Source organism: Mauremys mutica, chromosome 13 (genome assembly GCF_020497125.1).
Source record: "Mauremys mutica isolate MM-2020 ecotype Southern chromosome 13, ASM2049712v1, whole genome shotgun sequence".
NCBI lineage: Eukaryota > Metazoa > Chordata > Testudines > Geoemydidae > Mauremys > Mauremys mutica.
This window is the reverse complement of record NC_059084.1, coordinates 51,585,256-51,606,101: the sequence shown is the minus strand read 5'-3', so window position 1 is coordinate 51,606,101 and position 20,846 is coordinate 51,585,256. Positions and strand designations below refer to the sequence as shown.

At 57.7% G+C, this 20,846-nt stretch overlaps 2 gene segments (V, D, J or C); both read left to right on the top strand.

The window, feature by feature from the left end:
* Positions 1 to 1,809: 1,809 nt before the first annotated feature.
* LOC123347657 lies at positions 1,810 to 2,754 on the top strand. The segment is given in 3 exon segments: positions 1,810 to 1,855; positions 1,944 to 2,114; positions 2,501 to 2,754. Coding segments are annotated over 3 exon segments (471 nt in total).
* A 2,309-nt stretch (positions 2,755 to 5,063) lies between these two features.
* Positions 5,064 to 5,506, top strand: LOC123347239 (the record flags this gene model as incomplete). The annotated part of the segment is given in 2 exon segments: positions 5,064 to 5,109; positions 5,205 to 5,506. Coding segments are annotated over 2 exon segments (348 nt in total), but the record flags the coding sequence as incomplete, so codon positions are not given.
* Positions 5,507 to 20,846: the final 15,340 nt, after the last annotated feature.

Sequence of the window (20,846 nt, the reverse complement as noted above, 5' to 3'; positions counted from 1 at the left end):
AAATGGGGCGGGCTGCATCAGCCTGACCCCCTGTGTCTGCTGCCTATTTGTACATACAGTCCCCCTAGGTTTCCCTAGGAGCGCCCGGTCTGGAATCTCTCTCCATCCAGACAGACACACGAGTGTGAAATAGCCTGAACTCTGTGTCAGCCTCGCCAAGGGCCAGTCCACGTTCGCTTAGAGGACAGGGTCGATGCACGTGGGATCCAGCTGTCAGGCTGAACTTCACTCTGGAGATCCACAAACCAGCTGTTTGATCTCTCCCCTCAGGTGCCTGACTGCGTTCTGACATTGTAACCCATCGCGGTTACAAGACAGCCCAGTGAAGGGACCCTGCATTGGCTGACACGTCTGTGCTAGCCCCTCTGGGCTCTCCTCTTCCCAGATGTGCTGCCCCCTCGCACACCCCTGAAATTCAGGACTGAGGGCTTCTGAGTTTGATGCAAACTGGTTAGCTTGGAAACGGTCCCGATTTCCGTTTAAACCCTACATGGATTGGCGCCCAGAGAGGCAAACCTGATTGGAAACAGTGAGGTCTGTGCCCGGAGAGGTTATTGATTTCAGCTCCATTGGGATTTTGGGAGTGGCCCTGCAAACCCTTCCTAGCCTAGTAATCCTTGCCCCACAAATTGTTCCACCGGAGCCAGTGGGGTCAGTCCCATTAGTAGGGATGGCAAAATCTTAAAGAGAACTAGACCCTGCAGACGTTTGTCTGGTCCAGCCCCAGGCTCTGTTCCCAGCTCCTTCTAGCTTTCCATGTTCCCAGCTTATCTTTTCTAGCAGGCAATTGTACAGTAAACCCTGTGAATCTCAAGTAAGCCCACAGGCCGAACTCTTTTCCTTGCAACACCCGAAAGCCTCAACTCCTGGAAGAGGATGGCCGGAGTGCCACCCCTGGAAATGTGCCCCCCCACAAGCACATGCTTGCTTTGCTGGTGCCTAGAGCCGGTCCTGCACTTATCCTCATAACACAAGAATTAGGAGTCACTCAGTGAAATTAATAGACAGCAGTCTTAAAGCAAACAAAATGAAGTGTTTCTTCACACAAAGCACAGTCAACCTGTGAAATTCTTTGTCTGCCAGAGGATGTTGTGAAGGCCAAGACTATAACAGGGTTCAAAAAAGAATTAGATACATTTATAGAGGATAGGCCCATCAAAAGCTATTAGCCAAGATGGGCAGAGATGGTGTCTCAAGCCTTAGTTAAGCAGAAGCTGGGAATGGAAGACAAGGGATGGATCACTCTATGATTACTTGTCCTGTTCATTGCCTCTGGAGCACCTGGCATTGGCCACTGTCTGAGGACAGGACACTGGGCTAGATGGTCCCTTGGTATGACCCAGTATAGTGGTTCCTATGTTCTCCATTCATTTATCTAATTATTTTAAAATCGAATTTTAGTTCTGGTCTTCACATCATCCCATGGCAATGAGTTCCTGTGAAGAAACACTTCCTTAGGTTTGTTTTAAAACTGATGACTGTTAATTTCATTGGGAGACTCTAGTGAAAAAGAAAGAAAGAAAAAGAAAGAAAGAAAGAAAGAAAGAAAGAAGGGGACAGATCACACAGCATTCGCTAATAGCTGGTTCATTTCCCTGCCCGATTACACCGCTCTGAGAGAGTCACAGAGCTAAAGAGCTCAGGTGGTTTCTGCTCCTTTTCAAGGGTGATGTCAGAGTGTCTGATCTTTATGAAAATCTCCCAGTCACGGTTCCCATTGAAGAGCAGCTACTGGGTTCTCCCAGGACCCGCCTGCCCGGGGGCTGAAGTGAATTTAATTTTTGTCACATTTTCTGCCCTTTTCAAAAGATGGAAAATGTGCTGTCGCTCCTGGTGTTACTCGCCATCTCGCCCTGTAAGTCAGGAGGAGAATTTTGGGGGAAATGATCGAACCCCGAGGAAGAGAGGTCAGAATTTAACTGTAACGTGTCCTGGTTTTGCAGGTGCCTGGTCCCAAATCCAGCTGGTCCAGTCCAGGCCCAGCGTGGTGAAGCCCGGAGAGCCCCTCTTACTGACCTGCACCGTGTCTGGTTACTCCATTTCTTCAGGCTCCGACTGGGCTTGGATCCGGCAGGCTCCTGGGAAAGGCTTGGAATATATGGGGTATATATATGAGCCTAGCCAGGCAGGGCCGGCTTTAGGCCAATTCCACCAATTCCCCTGAATCGGGCCCCACACCCAGTGAGAATCCCTTCCCTGGCTAAAGGCGCCTTTTTAATTTTTACTCACCTGGTGGCGCTCCGGGTCTTCGGTGGCACTTCGGCGGCGGGTCCTTCACTCGCTCCGGGTCTTCGGTGGCACTTCAGCGGTGGGTCCTTCAGTGCCGCCGAAGACCCAGAGTGAGTGAAGGACCCACCGCCGAAGTGGAAACGAAGACTCGGAGCACCGCCTGGTGAGTACAAGCCCCATGTGTTTTTTGACTTGTTTTTTTTTAAGTCATCCTTGCTGGGACCCGTTTAAACTGTTCGAATTGGGACTCGCACTTCCTAAAGCCGGCCCTGTAGCCAGGGCACCAACTACACCCCGGCTTTCCAGGGCCGAATCACCATCACCGCAGACACCTCCAAGAACCAGTTCTCCCTGCAGCTCCACTCGCTGACAGCTGCAGACACCACCAGCTATTACTGCACCCGAGACACAGAGCTGGACCCCAACAAAAAGGGGAAGTGGTTTCTATACACACATTCAGGGCATTTCCCGCTCAGAGAGACACAGACAGGAATAGAGAAGCAGAGAGAATCCAAGATTTCATAAAGTTCACAAAAGGAAATGATACCCTGATATTGCAGAACAGCAGTGAAACCAGGGGTGCTGGAACAACGTTTATAGTGAGGGGTGCGGACAGCCATTGAACCAGACTGTTAACCCTGTATATCAGGAATCCACTTCAAGCCAGGGGGTGCGACAGCACCCCCAGCACCATTAGGTCCAGCTCCTATGAGTGGAACAATGTCCCTTTTCACGTCAGGCAGGGCCGGCTCTAGGCACCAGCAAAACAAGTGGGTGCTTGGGGCAGCACATTTGCAGGGGCTGCATTTGGGCTTTTTTTTTTAACTCACTTCCTCCCCTCTCACAACCCTGCAGAAGCAGAGCCATGGAGCAGCTGGGGATCCAGCATGGGAGCTGAGAACCCATGGGACCCTGTAGTTCCTTGGTTAGCTCCCTCCCTATGGAGCCAGCCCTGGAGCAGGGAAAGAACTACACTTCCCAGCAATCCCTTGGCAGCTATCAACAGGAAAGGGAGGAGTAGGGATGAGGTACTTGAGCCATGCTGCAGCTTGCTGTTAATGGAAAGGGGTGGCACTGTGAACGGGGAACAAGTGTGCCCAGGGAGTAGAAGGCTCTGCCCCAGATATCCTCTTCAGAAGACATCTCCAGAGTGGATTAGGGATACTGGTGTGATCTCACCTAGCACCCACCCCCCAAACAGGGGCCGCTCTAGGCATTCTGCCGCCCCAAGCACGGCAGGCAGGCTGGCTTTGGTGGCTTGCTTGCGGAGGGTCCGCTGGTCCCACAGCTTCAGGAGGTCGACCAAAGCCGCGGGACCAGCAGACCCTCCACAGGCAAGCCACCGAAGGCACGTGCCTGCAGCCCTCGCGGCGACCGGCAGAGAGCCCCCCAAGGCTTGCCACCTCAAGCACGCGCTTGGCTTGCTGGGGCCTGGAGCCGCCCCTGACCCCAAAGAAGGAATTGGTGGACTAAATTGACAGTGCCCCTCTCTATCTGAAGCCTAGCAAGGGCGGTACCTGGATCCCACTAGAATTTAAAATGAAAAGTAAAGGAGGGGAGGATCTGGATCTGGGCAGCTTTAGATACAGTACCAGGCATGTAGGAGGATTTCCACTTCTGAGCCATGGAAGCAGAAACTGACTTTTCCGTTCCAGATTTAGCTAATATTCAGAAAGGGAATCTAGCACCTGCCTTCCAGATTTGAACACCTCAAAAGTCAGGAGTGCTCAAGCTCAATTTGGGCAGCTGTTACTTCATTTCTCCCAAATCAAATATGCTGATCCACTGTAACTTGTTGTAGAAAAAGTAGGATAAAATTGAGCAAGAAATGCTTCCCAGTAGTTTTTAGGACTGGAATTGCTATTTTCAACAACCAGTGCCTTTTGCTTGATTGTTTGTTTGTTTGTTTGTTTGTTTAAAAGGAAGACAGTGATATTGCACTGGCAAATTCCCCATAGAAAGAAAGAGTGGAGCAAAAGAATAATAAAGGAACCTCAACTTTTCCTCATTTATGGAGGACAGTCATAATATGCATCCAGATCTCCTCCAATCACACAAGCTGAAAATTGTTCCACTTTACTGCAGTTCTGTAACCGTATGGGAACCAATCCTGTCTGTGTTCCCTGCACATCCAAAATTCCTGCTGAATGACCCAGCCTGGGAGTGAGTTACCAGTGTCCCAGGGCTGGGGCAGCAGGAGGGTGCAGGTTAGGGGAAGAGCCCAGGGCTGGGGCAGCAGGAGGGTGCAGGTTGGGGGGAGAGCCCAGGGCTGGGGCAGCAGGGGTGTGCGGGGGGGGGGAGCCTAAGGCTGGGATGGGGGCAGCCAAAAATTGTCTTTCTTTGGGCAGCAAAAAACCTAGAGCCGGCCCTGCTTAGGAAAAGGGGAAGGTGCAAATGCGGCTACTCATCTCCCCTGCTTAAAACCCCTCAATCCCCAGATCCTGAAGCTCTGGCACTGAGAAGCCGCAGCCTTGTGGGTTCAAGCAGTGAAGTAGTTATTTACCCTTTCCCCGAATACACAAACTAGGGGTCACCAGATGAAATTAATAGGGGTCCAAAAGTCTAATGAGGATCCCAGCGCCCTGCGCTGCACAGACACAGGAGGGGACACTCTAACTCCCGCACCCGGAGCCCTAGGGCGAGTCACTCAGATCACTGGCAGCAGGAGTGTGTGTCTCTTATAAAGCGGGGACATGCAAATGAGGGAGACAGTTTCCTGTTTAAATCTGAGCCTCTCTCTGCCCAGGCTGCACCCGGAGACACAATCCGCAGCCCCTGGGTCTGTGCAGTGACCAGCCAGTCCCTGAGAACTTTCCCCTCCAGCACCCGGGAAAATGGGATTTTTGCTCCTTTTAGTTTTCTCTTTAGCAGCTTTGGAAGGTATTTTGCTCCTCTGAATAACGTGCAGAGCTAGAACAATAGATGACATTATCGCTGTTTATATACCAATATTTACAACCTGTCTTTATTCTCAGGTGCCCGGTCCCAGGTGCAGCTGGTGGAGTCCGGAGGGGATGTGAAAAAGCCCGGAGACTCTCTCCGCCTCTCCTGCAAAGCCTCCGGCTTCACCTTCAGCAGCGCCTACATGCACTGGGTCCGACAGGCTCCCGGGAAGGGACTGGAATGGGTCGCTTATATAAGCACGGGAGGAAGTACTACACTCTACCTTGATTCCGTCAAAGGCCGGTTCACCATCTCCAGGGATGATCCCAAGAGTGAGCTGTATCTGCAAATGACCGGCCTGAAGCCCGAGGACACCGCCCGCTATTACTGTGCGAGAGACACAGTGACACGAAACCGGTTTGTGATCATACAATAACCCAGGCTGCGGAATCGCGCTTCTCCCGGCAGCCGTGCGGGGGCAGCAGTGACACACACACCGCTCCGGGCTGGGACAGGAGACCCGGCACCCGGGCAGAGCCGCCCAGAGGATTCCGGGGGCCTGGGGTCTTCGGCGGTGGGGGGCCCTTCCATTCCGGGACCCGCTGGCGAAGTACCCCGAAGACCCGCGGTGGGGGCCCCCCGCTGCCGAAGTGCAGCCCGGTCTTCGGCAGTAATTCGGCGCCGGGGGGCCCCCGCCGCGGGTCTTTGGGGCACTTTGGCAGCGGGTCCCAGAAGAGCCCCCCACCGCCGAATTACCGCCGAAGACCGAGCTGAAGTTCGGCGGGGGGTCCCGCTTCGGCGGTAATTTGGCTTCCGGGGGGTCCTTCCGCCCCGGAGCGCAAGGACCCCCCGCTGGCGAAGACCGTGAGCGAAGAAGCTCCTGGGCCCGGGCCCCGCGAGAGTTTTCCGGGCCCCCCCGGAGCGAATAAAGGACCCTGCTCCAGGGGCCCCGAAAAACTCTCGTGGGGGCCCCTGTGGTGCCCAGGGCCTGGGGCAAATTGCCCCTCTTGCCCCCCCCCCCGGGCGGCCCTGCACCCGGGTGAATGTAACACAAACCTCCCGGCAGTTTTAACCCTTCCGTTCCCGGGCAACGTGTCTCCCCTTCCTGCCCAGAGCCCCGCTGGGTGCAGAGATCCCTCGCTTCATCTGTGAACCCCAATCCGGAGTGAGTCCTGTTCTGAGTCGCTCTCCCCTCGCTGACCTGGCACGTTGGCTCCCCCGGGGCCTGTCTCGGTGTCAGACTCACAGGGCAGCGTCTGTCAGTGTAAACGGGACAAGTGCATTGGGGTTCGCATCAGACCCAACGGATGGAGCGAATTGCCCCTAAGGGGCCAAATCCTCCGCTGGTGTAAAGTCACCGCAGCTGCTTCCGCTAGACTCGAGTTACTCCGGATTTACACGAACTGGGGATCTGGATGTAACCTGCCTTGATGAGTCACAACTGAGAACACCAAATTCAGGACAAACTGCTGAGAAACAGGGCAAATGCACCCTAAGACTGGCAGTTATTACCCCATAAGAGATACCAACCGAGCGACAAAAGTAAACTGGTGTTTCACCACACGGGCTAACAAAGTGAGAAAAGCAGTTTCCTTGGGTTTTCCAGTCCCTGTATCACCACAAGACCCACTAGACTTAAAGATGAGTGGCTCTTTAAAAACACTGTCATCAAATAAAATCCACATAACATCACACCCCAACTCCAGACTGCTGCAGGAAGGGGTGTCCCAGAGCTTGCCGGATGCATCATTGGCTATTCCCATTCTTGGTTCTGTTACTACCCAATAGCAGAAGTGTTAGTGTGTAACGGAAATGGCTTATCAAAATCATGTTTGACTGAAACAGGATGTTTCTTTGTGAGGTTCGTTATGGAAGTAACAAGGTTATTGGATTTCTCTAAAAACCAAGGTAATACTTGGTTAGACCAATAGTGGGTTGGATCTGCTCTTGCAGCATAATTCCTGTATGTCTCACGTGATCTTGCCATAAGCTAATTTATTTATACAAGTTCTGGCAAATGTTTGGAACCCAATTAATATCAAGTCAATGTAGCTATTGTTATATCAAATCAGTTGCAGATCTAGTTGTGTAGATACACAACTAGTATCATACACAAGGGAGACAGTGGAAGCATTTATCACAAGACTGAGCCTGACTCGTGTAAGAAGTTGGGAATCACGGGTAGATTATTGTATTCAGAAGCGGGATCAAACTGGAGATGTGGGTACGGAGGATGGAATATTGGGGATGCCTTATCTTAATGGTGTGGGGCTCATTGTGGATTTAGCCAACGGGTTCCTATGGGCAAATAGTGAAGAGCCAGCAGAAACTTCCACCCCCTCCATTAATGCTGTACGTAGGTGTGCGGCTGTAAAGGCCCTGGAAGGAGGGCAAGAAGAAGGGGACCCATGGGTGGAAAAGTTTCCCAGGGATGGGTTGAAAATAAATTAGAATGTGGAAAAATTGACACTGAAGTTTTAATCGAGGACCTGTCCCCCCTCCACAGCGCCAGTACAAGTATCCTTTAGAAGCAGAGGAAGGAATAAATTCTACCATTAAAAGCTTGTTAGAACAGGGTGTTATTGTGGACATGACGAGTACTAATAATGCCCCGATGTGGCCTGTACCAAAAGGGTCTGGGAAGACCTGGCGAATGATGGTGGATTTTAGAGCATTAAATGCAGTAAGCCCCTGCCTCTGCCCCGGGAGTGGCCAAGTACCAAGAGGTAGTTGCTGCAGGAGCAGCAGGAGCACAGTGGTTCTCAGTAACAGACTTAGGGTACGTCTACACTACGAAATTAGTTCTTAATAGAAGTTGAGTTTTAGAAATTGATTTGATACAGTTGATTGTGTGTGTCCCCACTAAGCGCATTAATTCGGCGGTGTGCATCCACAGTACCGAGGCTAGCGTCGACTTCCAAAGCATTGCATTGTGGGTAGTTATCCCACAGTCCCCGCAGTCTCTGTCCCCCATTGGAATTCTGGGTCATGCTCTCAATGCCTGATGGGGCAAAAACATTGTTGGGGGTGGTTCTGGGTACATGTCATCAGTCCCCCCCCCTTTCTGTGAAAGCTACGGGAAAAAATTGTTTCTCTCCTTTTTTCCTGGGTTACCCATGCAGACGACATACCATGGTAAGCATGGAACCTGCTCAGCTCACTGTCACCATCTGTCTCCTGGGTGCTGCTGGCAGACACGCTACTGCACTGCTACACAGCAGCAGCTCCTTGCCCTGGCAATTTAGCAAAGACGGTTATCAGTCCTATTGTACCATCTGCTGCTGTCATAGGGGCTCCTGGCCAGCCTTGGTGTGGTCGGTCGAGGGCACCTGGGCAGAAGTGGGTGCTCCTGGCCGGCCTTCGTGAGCTTGGTTGGGGGCACCTGGGCAGACATGGGTGCTCCAGGCGGGCCTCGGTGAGGTCGGTTGGGGGCACTTGGACAAAAATGGGAGTGACTTCAGGTCATTCTCTCTTTAAGTTTTGTCTAATGGAGATTCAGTCCTGCCTGGAATATCATGCGAGCTGGAGGCTTCTGCCTCAGGCTGCTCTCCCAGTCGGCAGCACCACGTGGTCGCACCTACCCCAGCCTGCCCCTTGCTCCCATGGCTCATGAAGCCTGGACAGTAGTTAGGAGCAGTCCAACTATAGGCTGAGCAAGTGCAGAATAGTGGTTCACTCTACTTCCCTGTAAGCCAGGGGTCGGCAACCTTTCGGAAGTGCTGTGCCGAGTTTTCATTCATTCACTCTGATTTAAGGTTTCGCGTGCCAGTAATACATTTTAATGTTCTTAGAAGGTCTCTTTCTACAAGTCTATAATATATAACTAAACTATTGTTGTATGTAAAGTAACTAAGGTTTTTAAAATGTTTAAGAAGCTTCATTTAAAATTAAATAAAATGCAAAGCCCCCCAGACCAGTGGCCACTGAAAATCAGCTCGCGTGCCGCCTTTGGCACCTGTGCCATAGGTTGCCTATCCCTGCTGTAAGCCAACCGCCCTCTCCTCCCCACTTTGATCTCCGCTTGCAGAGGCAATAAAGTCAGTGTTGTTTCTTATTCCTGAATTCTTTATTACTTCATCACACAAATGGAGGGATAACTGCCATGGTAGCCCAGGAGGGGTGGGGGAGGAGAGAAGCAATGGGTGGGGTTGTTCCAGGGGCACCCCCTAGAATGGCAGCAGCTCATCATTTCTGAGGGATGTCTGGGACTCTAACCCAGAGCGGTTGTTTGCCACTCTGTTTCTTTAGTAGGCTTGCCTGATATTCCAGGCAGGACTGAATCTCCATTAGACGAAACTTAAAGAGAGAATGAGCTGAAGTCATTCCCATTTTTGTCAAGGCGCCCCCACCGACCTCACTGAGGCCGGCCAGGAGCACCCACGGGATGATGATGATGGCTGTCATTCCTATTGTACCGTCTGCCGTCGGCAAGGCAAGGGGATGCTGCTGTGTAGCACTGCAGCACCGTGTCTGTCAGCAGCAGCCAGTGGACATAAGTGAAAGTGAAAAAAGGTGAGAAACTATTTTTTCCTGTTGCTTTCCCGTGAGTGGGTGGGGTGGGGTGGTAGTACCTGACGACAGGTACCAAGAACCACCCGTGACAATCAGGGATTGGGAGCTCAACCCAGAATTCAAATGCTTGGCGGAGACTGCAGGATCTGTGGGATAGCTACAGTCGTCAGTTGTCCTCCCTCCGTGAGAGCAACTGCAGACAATTGTTTCTTGCCTTTTTTCTGTGCAGACACCATAGTGCAGCAAACATGGAGCCTGTTCAGCTCACTGCAGCAGTTTGGCCATTGTAAATACCTCACACATAATCCAGCAGTATGTGCAGTAACTGCAAAAGCGGGCGAGGAAGTGATGACAGCATGATTACTATACTGATGAGGACAGGGACACAGACGTTCCTAGAAGCACGGCATGTGGTGACTGGGAGATCATGGTGGCATTGGGCCAGGTTCATGCCGTCGAACACCGATTCTGGGCCCGGGAAACAAGCGCAGACTAGTGGGACCACATAGTGTTGCAGGTCTGGGATGATTCCCAGTGGCTGCGAAGCTTTCGTATGCATAAGGGCACTTTCATGGAACTTTGTGACTTGCTTTCCCCTGCCCTGAAGTGCAAAGACACCAAGATGAGAGCAGCCCTCACAGTTGAGAAGTGAGTGGCCATAGCACGGTGGAAGTTTGCAACACCCGACAGTTACCAGTCAGTCGGGAATCAGTTTGGAGTGGGCAAATCTCCTGTGGAGGCTGCAGTGCTGCAAGTAGCCAACACAATCATTGACCAGCTGCTATCAAGGGTAGTGACTTTTGGAAATGTGCAGACCATTGTGGATGGCTTTAATGCACTGGAGTTCCCTAACTGCGGCGGGGCGATAGACAGAACGCATATCCCTATCTTGGCACCAGCACACTGGGGCAGCCAGTATATAAACTGCAAGGGGTACTTTTCCACGGTGCTGCAAGCACTGGTGGATCACAAGGAACGTTTCACCGACATCAATGTGGGATGCCCAGGAAAGGTGCATGACACTCGCATCTTCAGGAACTGTGGTCTGTTTGAACAGCTGCAGGAAGGGACTTACTTCCCAGAGCAGAAAATAACAGTTGGGGATGTTGAAATGCCTATAATTATCCTCGGGGACCCAGCCTACCCCTTAATGCCATGGCCCATGAAGCCGTACACAGGCACCCTGGACAGTAATAAGGAGCAGTTCAACTATAGCGGTTTTTAAGGTCAGACTTGACAAAGCCCTGGCTGGGATGATTTAGTTGGGTTTGGTCCTGCTTTGAGCAGGGGGTTGGACTAGATGACCTCCAGAGATCCCTTCCAACCCTGAGATTCTATGATTCTATAGGCTGAGCAAGTGCAGAATGGTGGTAGAATGTGCTTTGGGATGTTTAAAAGCTCGCTGGTGCAGTTTACTGACTCGGTTAGACCTCAGCACAACCAACATTCCAGTTGTAATTGCTGCTTGTTGTCTGCTCCACAATATCTGTGAGAGTAAGGGGGGAGGTGTTTATGGTGGGGTGGGAGGTTGAGGCAACTCGCCTGGTGGCCAATTTTTCACAGCCAGACAGCAGGGAGATTAGAAGAGGGCGAGCAGGGCATCAGAGAAGCTTTGAAAGCCAGTTTCATGACTGGCCAGGGTACAGTGTGAAAGTTCTGTTTGTTTCTCTTGAAGTCACCCATCCCCTATATATCTGAAAGGAAATAAAGTCACAGTTGTTTAAAAAACATTCTTTATTATTTGTTGCATGACACATTATTGAGAGAAATCAGAAGGTAGACCGGGGGAGGGGGCGTGGAGGAGGAGGGAAGGAAATTTCCAGAAACCAAATCAGAAGTTTTCATATCCCAGCTTTCTGCTGCTTGGGCGATCCTCTGGGGTTGAGTGTGTGGCTCCCCGTAGCCTCCCCCCTCGTGTTCTTGGGCATCTGGGTGAGGAGGCTCTGGATCTTGGGGAGGAGGGAGTTTGATTATACAGGGGCTGCAGTGGCAGTCTGGGGTCTTGCTGCCTTTCCCGCATTAGATCCACCAGACAGCGGAGCATGTCAGTTTGCTCCCCCATGAGCTTGACCGTAGTGTCCTGCCTGCTCTCATTGCGTGCCTCCCTCCTCTCTTCGTGTTCCTGTAATGCTTTACGGGACTCCACAATTGTTTGCCTCCACGCATTCAGCTGGGCCCTCTCAGTGGGGGAGGATGGCATGAGCTCAGCAAACATGTCGTCCCGAGTTCATTTTTTCCACCTTCTAATCTGGACCAGACTCTGCCATGGAGTGGATAGGGGCCATGTTGAAACATTTGCACCTGCGGGAGGAGAAAAAGGGAGAGTAGTATTTTAAAAGATACACTTCAGAGAACAAAGGGGACACTCCTTCTCAGTGGAACAGGCAATTCATAGTACACAGCACATGTTCTTTCTGTACAAGGTCGCATTTTGCCTCTTGTAGTGAAGTGCCTGCCACTTTGGTGTGAGTGAGCCATCACACGCAGCCGGGCAACAGAATTCAGCTTGCAGGCATGGTACGCCCTAGCGGCATAAGGGGTTCTGCTTCTTCCACATTCATTTCAATGCTTTCAAACTGCCCGGCCCCATAGCAAGCGACTCCTGGGGGGTTGCCATATCAAAGGAGAGCCTGCGAGCTCTCAGGATGATTGCTTCACACACACCCGCACCCACCGCGTGGCTCCGATGAGGCTCTGAGCAGGGATGAGCCCTTTAAACTAAACGTGAACAGCCCAGCATGGCCGGGTTTCCCCTTGCCCCCCCCATTGTGTGGCTCCAATCAGGCTCTCACTCACCAGAAGTACCTTCTCCAGAGTCATGGAACGGGAGCCTGCCTTGGGAGTCGGGGGAGGCTATTGAATCCTGCATTAAGAATAGTTCCTGCCTTGGGGGGGGGGGATTCTGTCCTCCTCCTCCTCTTCATCCTCCATAAAGTAATCCTCCTTGCTCCGTGCAACCAGGGCCGACTCAAGTTTTCTGCCTTGGCAAGCGTCAAAAAAAAAAAGAAGCCTTGGCAGCACGATCGCACCACTCTGTTCTTCGGCGGCAATTCAGCGGCAGGCCCTTTGCTTGGAGAGGGACTGAGGGACCCGCCACCAAATTTCCATTGAAGACCCGGACGCGCTGCCCCGATAGCAGCCGGAGGGCCACCCCTTGATATTGGCTACCCACGCACCTGCTTCGTTAGCTGGTGCCTGGAGCTGGTCCTGGCCTCTGGGGAGATGGCGGGAGGTACAGGTGGCAGCGAATGCTGGCCGAAAGGTGGCCGCGCAGCCAGCTGGAGAAAAGTGATGCTTTGAAGAGGAAACCACCACTTCTCTCTGGCCAACGGCTGTGTGTGCCCCCTGCTCCTTGAGTCCTCTGGCCTGCGTTCGTACAACTCGCTGCTGCTTGGGGCGGAGTGGGGCAGGCGGCCGGAGGATGAGGCTGGCCACTAGAACCGGCACAGAGTCCCTGGGCCAGGGGGGCCGGCTGGGGGGATGGGCTGACTACAGGAGGTGGCACAGAGCCCGCAGGTTGGGGGCCAGCCAGGGGAGACAGGGGTGAAAGTAAGCCGGTACGGGCTGGTGCGGAGTGCCGGTAAAAAAAGATGCAGCAGCGTACCACAAATACGTAGAGCATTCAGGCAGGGGCGGCTCCAGGCACCAGCGCACCAAGCACGTGCCTGGGGTGGCAAGCCACGGGGGGCACCCTGCCGGTCCCTGCGAGGGCAGCAGTCAGGCGGCCTTAGGCGGTGTTTCTGCGGGAGGACTGCTGGTGTCATGGCTTCGGTGCTAATTCGGTGGCGGGGACGCCAAAGCCTCGGGACCGGGGACCTCCTGGAGGTGCTCCACCGAAGGCAGCCTGCCTGCCGTGCTTGGGGCGGCAAAATACATAGAGCCGCCCCTGCATACTGTACTGGCTTGTTTCACCTCTTTGGGCTGCACAAAAACCAGTTTAAACTCAAAGCTAATGAAAGCTTGGAAAGGGAAAACTCACTGTCACATTAGTTTCTCTCCTCCCTCCTCCTCCAGCCAGGCTGCCGACACGGCTCCCCGACACCCCCCGCACTCAGCAGGGGCTCCCCTCTAGCTTGCAGCAGTGAGCAGGGGGACTGGCTGAGGGAGAAGCCTCCCCAGGCCGCCTGCTGCCTGCATAGGAACAGTTTGAATGTAGCTGTTCACTCAGCTGTTCAGACCGGATTAGGGGCTATTTCTGGCATCCTTGTTAATTTCACTCACAGTTGTTGGGGTGGCGGGCAGGGGTGAGACCAAGGCAGGGGCAGAATACAATGGGCATTTGGCTGCACAGCTTAAATCCAGAGCTAATAAAAGCCAGTGGAAGGGGAAAAGTCACTGTCACATCGGTTTCTCTCCTCCCTCCTCCTCCAGCCCCAACAACTGTGAGGGAAATTAACGAGGATGCCAGAAATGGCCCCTAATCCCTTGGAGTGAACAGCTGACTTCAAACTGTTCCTATGAGGCTTCTCCCTCAGCCAGTGCCCCTGCTCCCTGCTGCACGATAGAGGGGAGTCGCTGCAGCCCTCTGCACATGCACCCTTACCTCTCCGGCAGCCCCCCCGGCCCAGATGGGGAGTGACAGGGGACGGCTCCTCACACCCCTCTGCTGGCCCCTTCTCAGCTGCAAGGGCCAGTCCCAGCCAGTGTCTCCCACTGGGCCCCCGGTCTCAGCCCATCACACAACATTCAGCCCCGTCCCAGGGGCAGCTCTGAACCAAGGTCCTTCCCTGCCTCCGGGGCTTCACTTCAGTTCCCCCCCTTGTGAGGGCACTGGGCCCCTGGGCTTCTCCCGCTGGGAGTCCATGTGCTACTAAAACCAGCCTTCCACATCCCCCGCCCCCCCGGCTCTTGGGCTTCCAAACCCTTTTAAATTGCCCCGGCATGGGAGGCTAGCCCCCAGCTCCACTCCTCCTGCCTGAACCCTCCCCTCTTGGCCGGAGCCTGGAGACACCCCACAGCCACAGGAGCCAGCCCCAGGCCCAGCCCCGCCCGGAGGAGCACCGGTCTGACATGGCCACTGTTCTTCTAATGCAGGCTGTTCTACCTAACTAAGGGAGCCCCATAGGCTGGCTCCAGTAATTAGGTGCCTCCTGGACCCTGGAGAGGAGGTGGAGGAAGGTGAGGTGATGGGAGAAATAGGAGATATGTGGGGCTCAGTGGGGTGACGTGGGGGTGGAGGGTTTGGAGTGTCCATGCCCCAGCCGGGGTGGGGGGAGCTGGCTGCACGAGATGGAGGGGCTAGGGAGAGCAGGCTGCGGGGGTGGGGGGCTTGGGGAATTAGGCTTCATGGGGGGATGGTGCCAAGATTTCTGGTGAGTTGTTGGCATCTGGGGGCTTGTGGCTACCTGGGAGTGACCGTATGGGTAAAGCAGAGCACTCCAAGGTTTGAAGACATAGAGCTGTGGTTGTATTTTCACCGGTGTCACTTTAAGAAGCTGCTTTATGCTATTTACTCTCTCTTAGATACTGATCCCGCAAACAGTTGTGCCTGTGGAGGGCTCCTGTGCAGAGGTGTTTGCAGGACTGGGGCTTTAGTGAATGAAAACTGGAGCAAAACCACGTGGATAGGCCTAGCTCAGGGGTGGGCAAACTACCGCCCACGGGCTGGATCCGGCCCATCAGGGCTTTGGATCTGGCCCGCGGGATTGGCACCCCCATGGTGCCGCGGGGCTAAGCAGGGGAAGCTCCCATTGGCCGGGACTGGGGAACCATGGCCAATGGGAGCTTCCGGGGAGGTACCCGCAGACAAGGGCAGCACGCAGAGCCCTCTGCCCGCCCTCCCCCAGGGGCTGCAGGGACGTGGTGCTGGCTGCTTCCAGGAGTGCAGCAGGGCAGGGCTGGGGTGGGCAGGCAGGGAGCTTGCCCTGGCCCCTGTGCCAGCAGCAGCCACCCCAGAGCCAGGCCCAGAGCAACTCCAAGTAAGTGGCACCAGACCAGAGCCCACCCCTGCACCCCAACCCCCTGCCCTGAGCCCCCTCCTGCACCCCAAACCCCTGCCCTGAGCCCCTCCCGCACCCCAACCCCCTGCCCTGAGCCCCTCCCGCACCCCAACCCCCCATCCTGAGCCCCCTGCTGCACCCTGCACCCCAACCCCCTGCCCTGAGCCCCTCCCGCACCCCAACCCCCTGCCCTGAGCCCCTCCCGCACCCCAACCCCCGGCCCTGAGCCCCGCCGGCACCCCACCCCCCCGCCCGGAGCCCCCTGCGGCACCCTGCACTGCAACCCCCTGCCCTGAGCCCCTCCCGCACCCCAACCCCCTGCCCTGAGCCCCCTCCCGCACCCCAACCCCCTGCCCTGAGCCCCTGCTGCTCCCTGCACTGCAACCCCCTGCCCTGAGCCCCCTGCTGCACCCCAACCCCCTGCCCCGAGCCCCTCCTGCACCCCAACCCCTGCCCGGAGCCCCTCCTGCACCCCAACCCCCTGCCCTGAGCCCCCTGCTGCACCCTGCACTGCAACCCCCTGCCCTGAGCCCCCTCCCGCACCCCAACCCCCTGCCCTGAGCCCCTCCTGCACCCCAACCCCCTGCCCTGAGCCCCTCCCGCACCCCATCCCCCATCCTGAGCCCCCTGCTGCACCCCAACCCCCTGCCCTGAGCCCCACCCCCACCCCAACCCCCTTCCCCGAGCCCCCTCCCGCACCCCAACCCCCTGCCCTGTGCCCCCTGCTGCACCCTGCACTGCAAACCCCTGCCCTGAGCCCCCTGCTGCACCCCAACCCCCTGCCCTGAGCCCCTCCTGCACCCCAACCCCCTGCCCTGAGCCCCTCCCGCACCCCAACCCCCCATCCTGAGCCCCCTGCTGCACCCTGCACTGCAACCCCCTGCCCTGAGCCCCCTCCCGCACCCCAACCCCCTGCCCTGAGCCCCTCCTGCACCCCAACCCCCTGCCCTGAGCCCCTCCCGCACCCCATCCCCCATCCTGCGCCCCCTGCTGCACCCCAACCCCCGGCCCTGAGCCCCTCCCGCACCCCAACCCCCTGCCCTGAGCCCCTCCCGCACTCCAACCCCCCCTCCTGAGCCCCCTGCTGCTCCCAGCAGCCCAACCCCCTGCCCTGAGCCCCTCCTGCACCCCAACCCCCCCCCCTGAGCCCCTCCCGCACCCCAACCCCCTGCCCTGAGCCCCTCCCGCACCCCAACCCCCTGCCCTGAGCCCCTCCTGCACCCCAACCCCCTGCCCTGAGCCCCTCCCGCACCCCAACCCCCTGCCCTGAGCCCCTCCTGCACTCCAACCCCCCATCCTGAGCCCCTCCCGCACCCCAACCCCCTGCCCTGAGCCCCTCCCGCACCCCAACCCCCTGCCCTGAGCCCCTCCTGCTCCCCAACCCCCGGTCCTGAGCCCCTCCCGGAGGCCAACCCCCGCTCCTGAGCCCCTCCCGCACCCCAACCCCCTGCCCTGAGCCCCTCCCGGACCCCAAACCCCCTGCCCTGAGCCCCTCCTGCACCCCAACCCCCTGCCCTGAGCCCCTCCCGCACCCCAACCCCCCATCCTGAGCCCCCTGCTGCTCCCTGCATCCCAACCCCCCACCCTGAGCCCCTCCTGCACCCCAACCCCCTGCCCTGAGCCCCTCCCGCACCCCAACCCCCCATCCTGAGCCCCTGCTGCTCCCTGCACCCCAACCCCCTGCCCTGAGCCCCTCCCGCACCCCAACCCCCTGCCCTGAGCCCCTCCCGCACCCCAACCCCCTGCCCTGAGCCCCCTTCTGCACCCTGCACTGCAACCCCCTGCCCTGAGCCCCCTCCCGCACCCCAACCCCCTGGCCTGAGCCCCCATCTCACCTGTTCTGCACCCCAACCCCCTGCCCTGAGCCCCCGCCCGCACCCCAACCCCCTGCCCTGAGCCCCTCCCGCACCCCAACCCCCCACCCTGAGCCCCTCCCGCACCCCAACCCCCTGCCCTGAGCCCCTCCCGCACCCCAACCCCCTGCCCTGAGCCCCTCCTGCACCCCAACCCCCTGCCCTGAGCCCCCTGCTGCACCCCAACCCCCTGCCCTGAGCCCCTCCCGCACCCCAACCCCCTGCCCTGAGCCCCTCCCGCACCCCAACCCCCCATCCTGAGCCCCCTGCTGCTCCCTGCACCCCAACCCCCTGCCCTGAGCCCCTCCCGCACCCCAACCCCCTGCCCTGAGCCCCCTGCTGCACCCTGCACTGCAACCCCCTGCCCTGAGCCCCCTCCCGCACCCCAACCCCCTGGCCTGAGCCCCCATCTCACCTGTTCTGCACCCCAACCCCCTGCCCTGAGCCCCCGCCCGCACCCCAACCCCCTACCCTGAGCCCCTCCCGCACCCCCACCCCCCCCCCAGAGCCCCACCCGCCCCCCAACCCCTGCCCTGAGCCCCTCCCGCACCCCAACCCCCTGCCCTGAGCCCCTCCTGCACCCCAACCCCCTGCCCTGAGCCCCTCCCGCACCCCAACCCCCGCACCTGAGCCGCTCCTGCACCCCAACCCCCTGCCCTGAGCCCCTCCCGCACCCCAAGCCCCTGCCCTGAGCCCCTCCCGCACCCCAACCCCCCATCCTGAGCCCCTCCCGCACCCCAACCCCCTGCCCTGAGCCTCTCCCACACCCCAACCCCCTGCCCTGAGCCCCTCCCGGACCCCAACCCCCGTCCCTGAGCCCCTCCCGCACCCCAACCCCCCATCCTGAGCCCCCTGCTCCACCCCAACCCCCTGCCCTGAGCCCCTCGCTCACCCCAACCCCCCATCCTGAGCCCCTCCCGCACCCCAACCCCCTGCCCTGAGCCCCCTGCTGCACCCCAACCCCCTGCCCTGAGCCCCTCCCGCACCCCAACCCCCCATCCTGAGCCCCCTGCTGCACCCTGCACTGCAACCCCCTGCCCTGAGCCCCTCCCGCACCCCAACCCCCTGCCCTGAGCCTCTGCTGCTCCCTGCATCCCAACCCCCCACCCTGAGCCCCTCCTGCACCCCAACCCCCTGCCCTGAGCCCCCATCTCACCTGTTCTGCACCTCAACCCCCTGCCCTGAGACCCCTCGTACACCTGGCATCCTTCCTGCTCCCCAACTCCTAGCCCTGAGCCCCCTGCTGCACCCTGCACTGCAACCCCCTGCCCTGAGCCTCTGCTGCTCCCTGCATCCCAACCCCCTGCCCTGAGCCCCTCCTGCACCCCAAGCCCCTGCCCTGAGCCCCTCCCGCACCCCAACCCCCCATCCTGAGCCCCCTGCTGCACCCTGCACCCCAACCCCCCCTCCTGAGCCCCTCCCGCACCCCACCCCCCCTGCCTGAGCCCCCTGCTGCACCCTGCACTGCAACCCCCTGCCCTGAGCGCCTCCCGCACTCCAACCCCCTGCCCTGAGCCCCTCCCGCACCCCAACCCCCCATCCTGAGCCCCCTGCTGCACCCTGCACCCCAACCCCCTGCCCTGAGCCCCTCCCGCACCCCAACCCCCTGCCCTGAGCCCCCTGCTGCACCCTGCACTGCAACCCCCTGCCCTGAGCCCGCTCCCGCACCCCAACCCCCTGCCCTGAGCCCCTCCTGGACCCCAACCCCCTGCCCTGAGCCCCTCCCGCACCCCAACCCCCCATCCTGAGCCCCCTGCTGCACCCTGCACTGCAACCCCCTGCCCTGAGCCTCTGCTGCTCCCTGCATCCCAACCCCCTGCCCTGAGCCCCTCCTGCACCCCAAGCCCCTGCCCTGAGCCCCTCCGCACCCCAACCCCCCATCCTGAGCCCCCTGCTGCACCCTGCACCCCAACCCCCCCTCCTGAGCCCCTCCCGCACCCCAACCCCCTCTCCTGTGGCGCTCCCTCACCACAACCCCCCATCCTGAGCCCCCTGCTGCACCCTGCACTGCAACCCCCTGCCCTGAGCCCCTCCCGCACTCCAACCCCCTGCCCTGTGCCCCTCCCGCACCCCAACCCCCCATCCTGAGCCCCCTGCTGCACCCTGCACCCCAACCCCCTGCCCTGAGCCCCTCCCGCACCCCAACACCCTGCCCAGAGCCCCTGCTGCACCCTGCACTGCAACCCCCTGCCCTGAGCCCGCTCCCGCACCCAACCCCCTGGCCTGAGCCCCTCCCACACCCCAACCCCCTGGCCTGAGCCCCTCCCGCACCCCAACCCCCTGCCCTGAGCCCCTCCCGCACCCCAACCCCCCATCCTGAGCCCCCTGCTGCACCCTGCACTGCAACCCCCTGCCCCTAGTCTCCTCCCGCACCCCAACCCCCTGCCCTGAGCCCCTCCTGCACCCCAACCCCCTGCCCTGAGCCCCTCCTGCACCCCAACCCCCACCCTGAGCCCCTCCCACACTCCACACCCTCTCCTGCACCCCAACCCCCTCCTTCACCCCAACCCCCTGCCCTGAGCCCCCATCTCACCTGTTCTGCACCTCAACCCCCTGCCCTGAGACCCCTCATACACCTGGCATCCTTCCTGCTCCCCAACTCCTAGCCCTGAGCCGCTTCCTGCACACTGCACCCCCTCCCCCACTCCCTCCCACCAGGGCCGCCCAGAGAATTCAGGGGGCCTGGGGCAAAGAAATTTTGGGGGCCCCTTCTATAAAAAAATTGCAATGCTATATTCTCCTGGGGGCCCTTGCGGGGTCCATGGCAAATTGCCCCACTTGCTCCCCCCCACAGACGCCCCTGGGAAAAATAAACCTTCCGCATCTCAGCACAAACCCAGTTTTCAGAAAACTTCTTTACAAGGTATCACTGGTTCTCAGCATCAGCTAGTGCTAAAAGGCACTAAAGCTCATTAAAAGGGTTGGACAAATATTTTCCATCAAAACTTTTTCTGGATCGAAAACTAGTGGTTTTTAAAAAGCAGAAAAAAATCATGGACAATGTCTGCTTTCCTTCAAAATTTGTTGTGTTTTTTTTTTATTGAAAAGCTGAAATTAGTCTGCCAAAACCTGAACATGGTTTGAGGTTTCAGAAGTGTGTGGCCAAATATTTGCTGCTTGCTGTGTTTGATTGTTTAAAGAAACAATAAAAAAAATTCTGCTTAAAAAAAAATCCAAAACTTTTGAACCACCTCAGCTTGTAACCAAACACTTGAGCCCATCCAGGCAGAGATTTTTCCAGGTTTCTGATACTCTGCTGGCTTCCTTGACTCATATCTGTCTCCATAACTTTGGGTTCATTTAGGTTAGAACATAAGAACAGCCATACTGGGTCAAACCAAAGGCCATCCTGCCCAGTATCCTGTCTGCTGACAATGGCCAATGCCAAGTGCCCCAGAGGGAGTGAACCTATCAGGTAATGGTCAAGTGA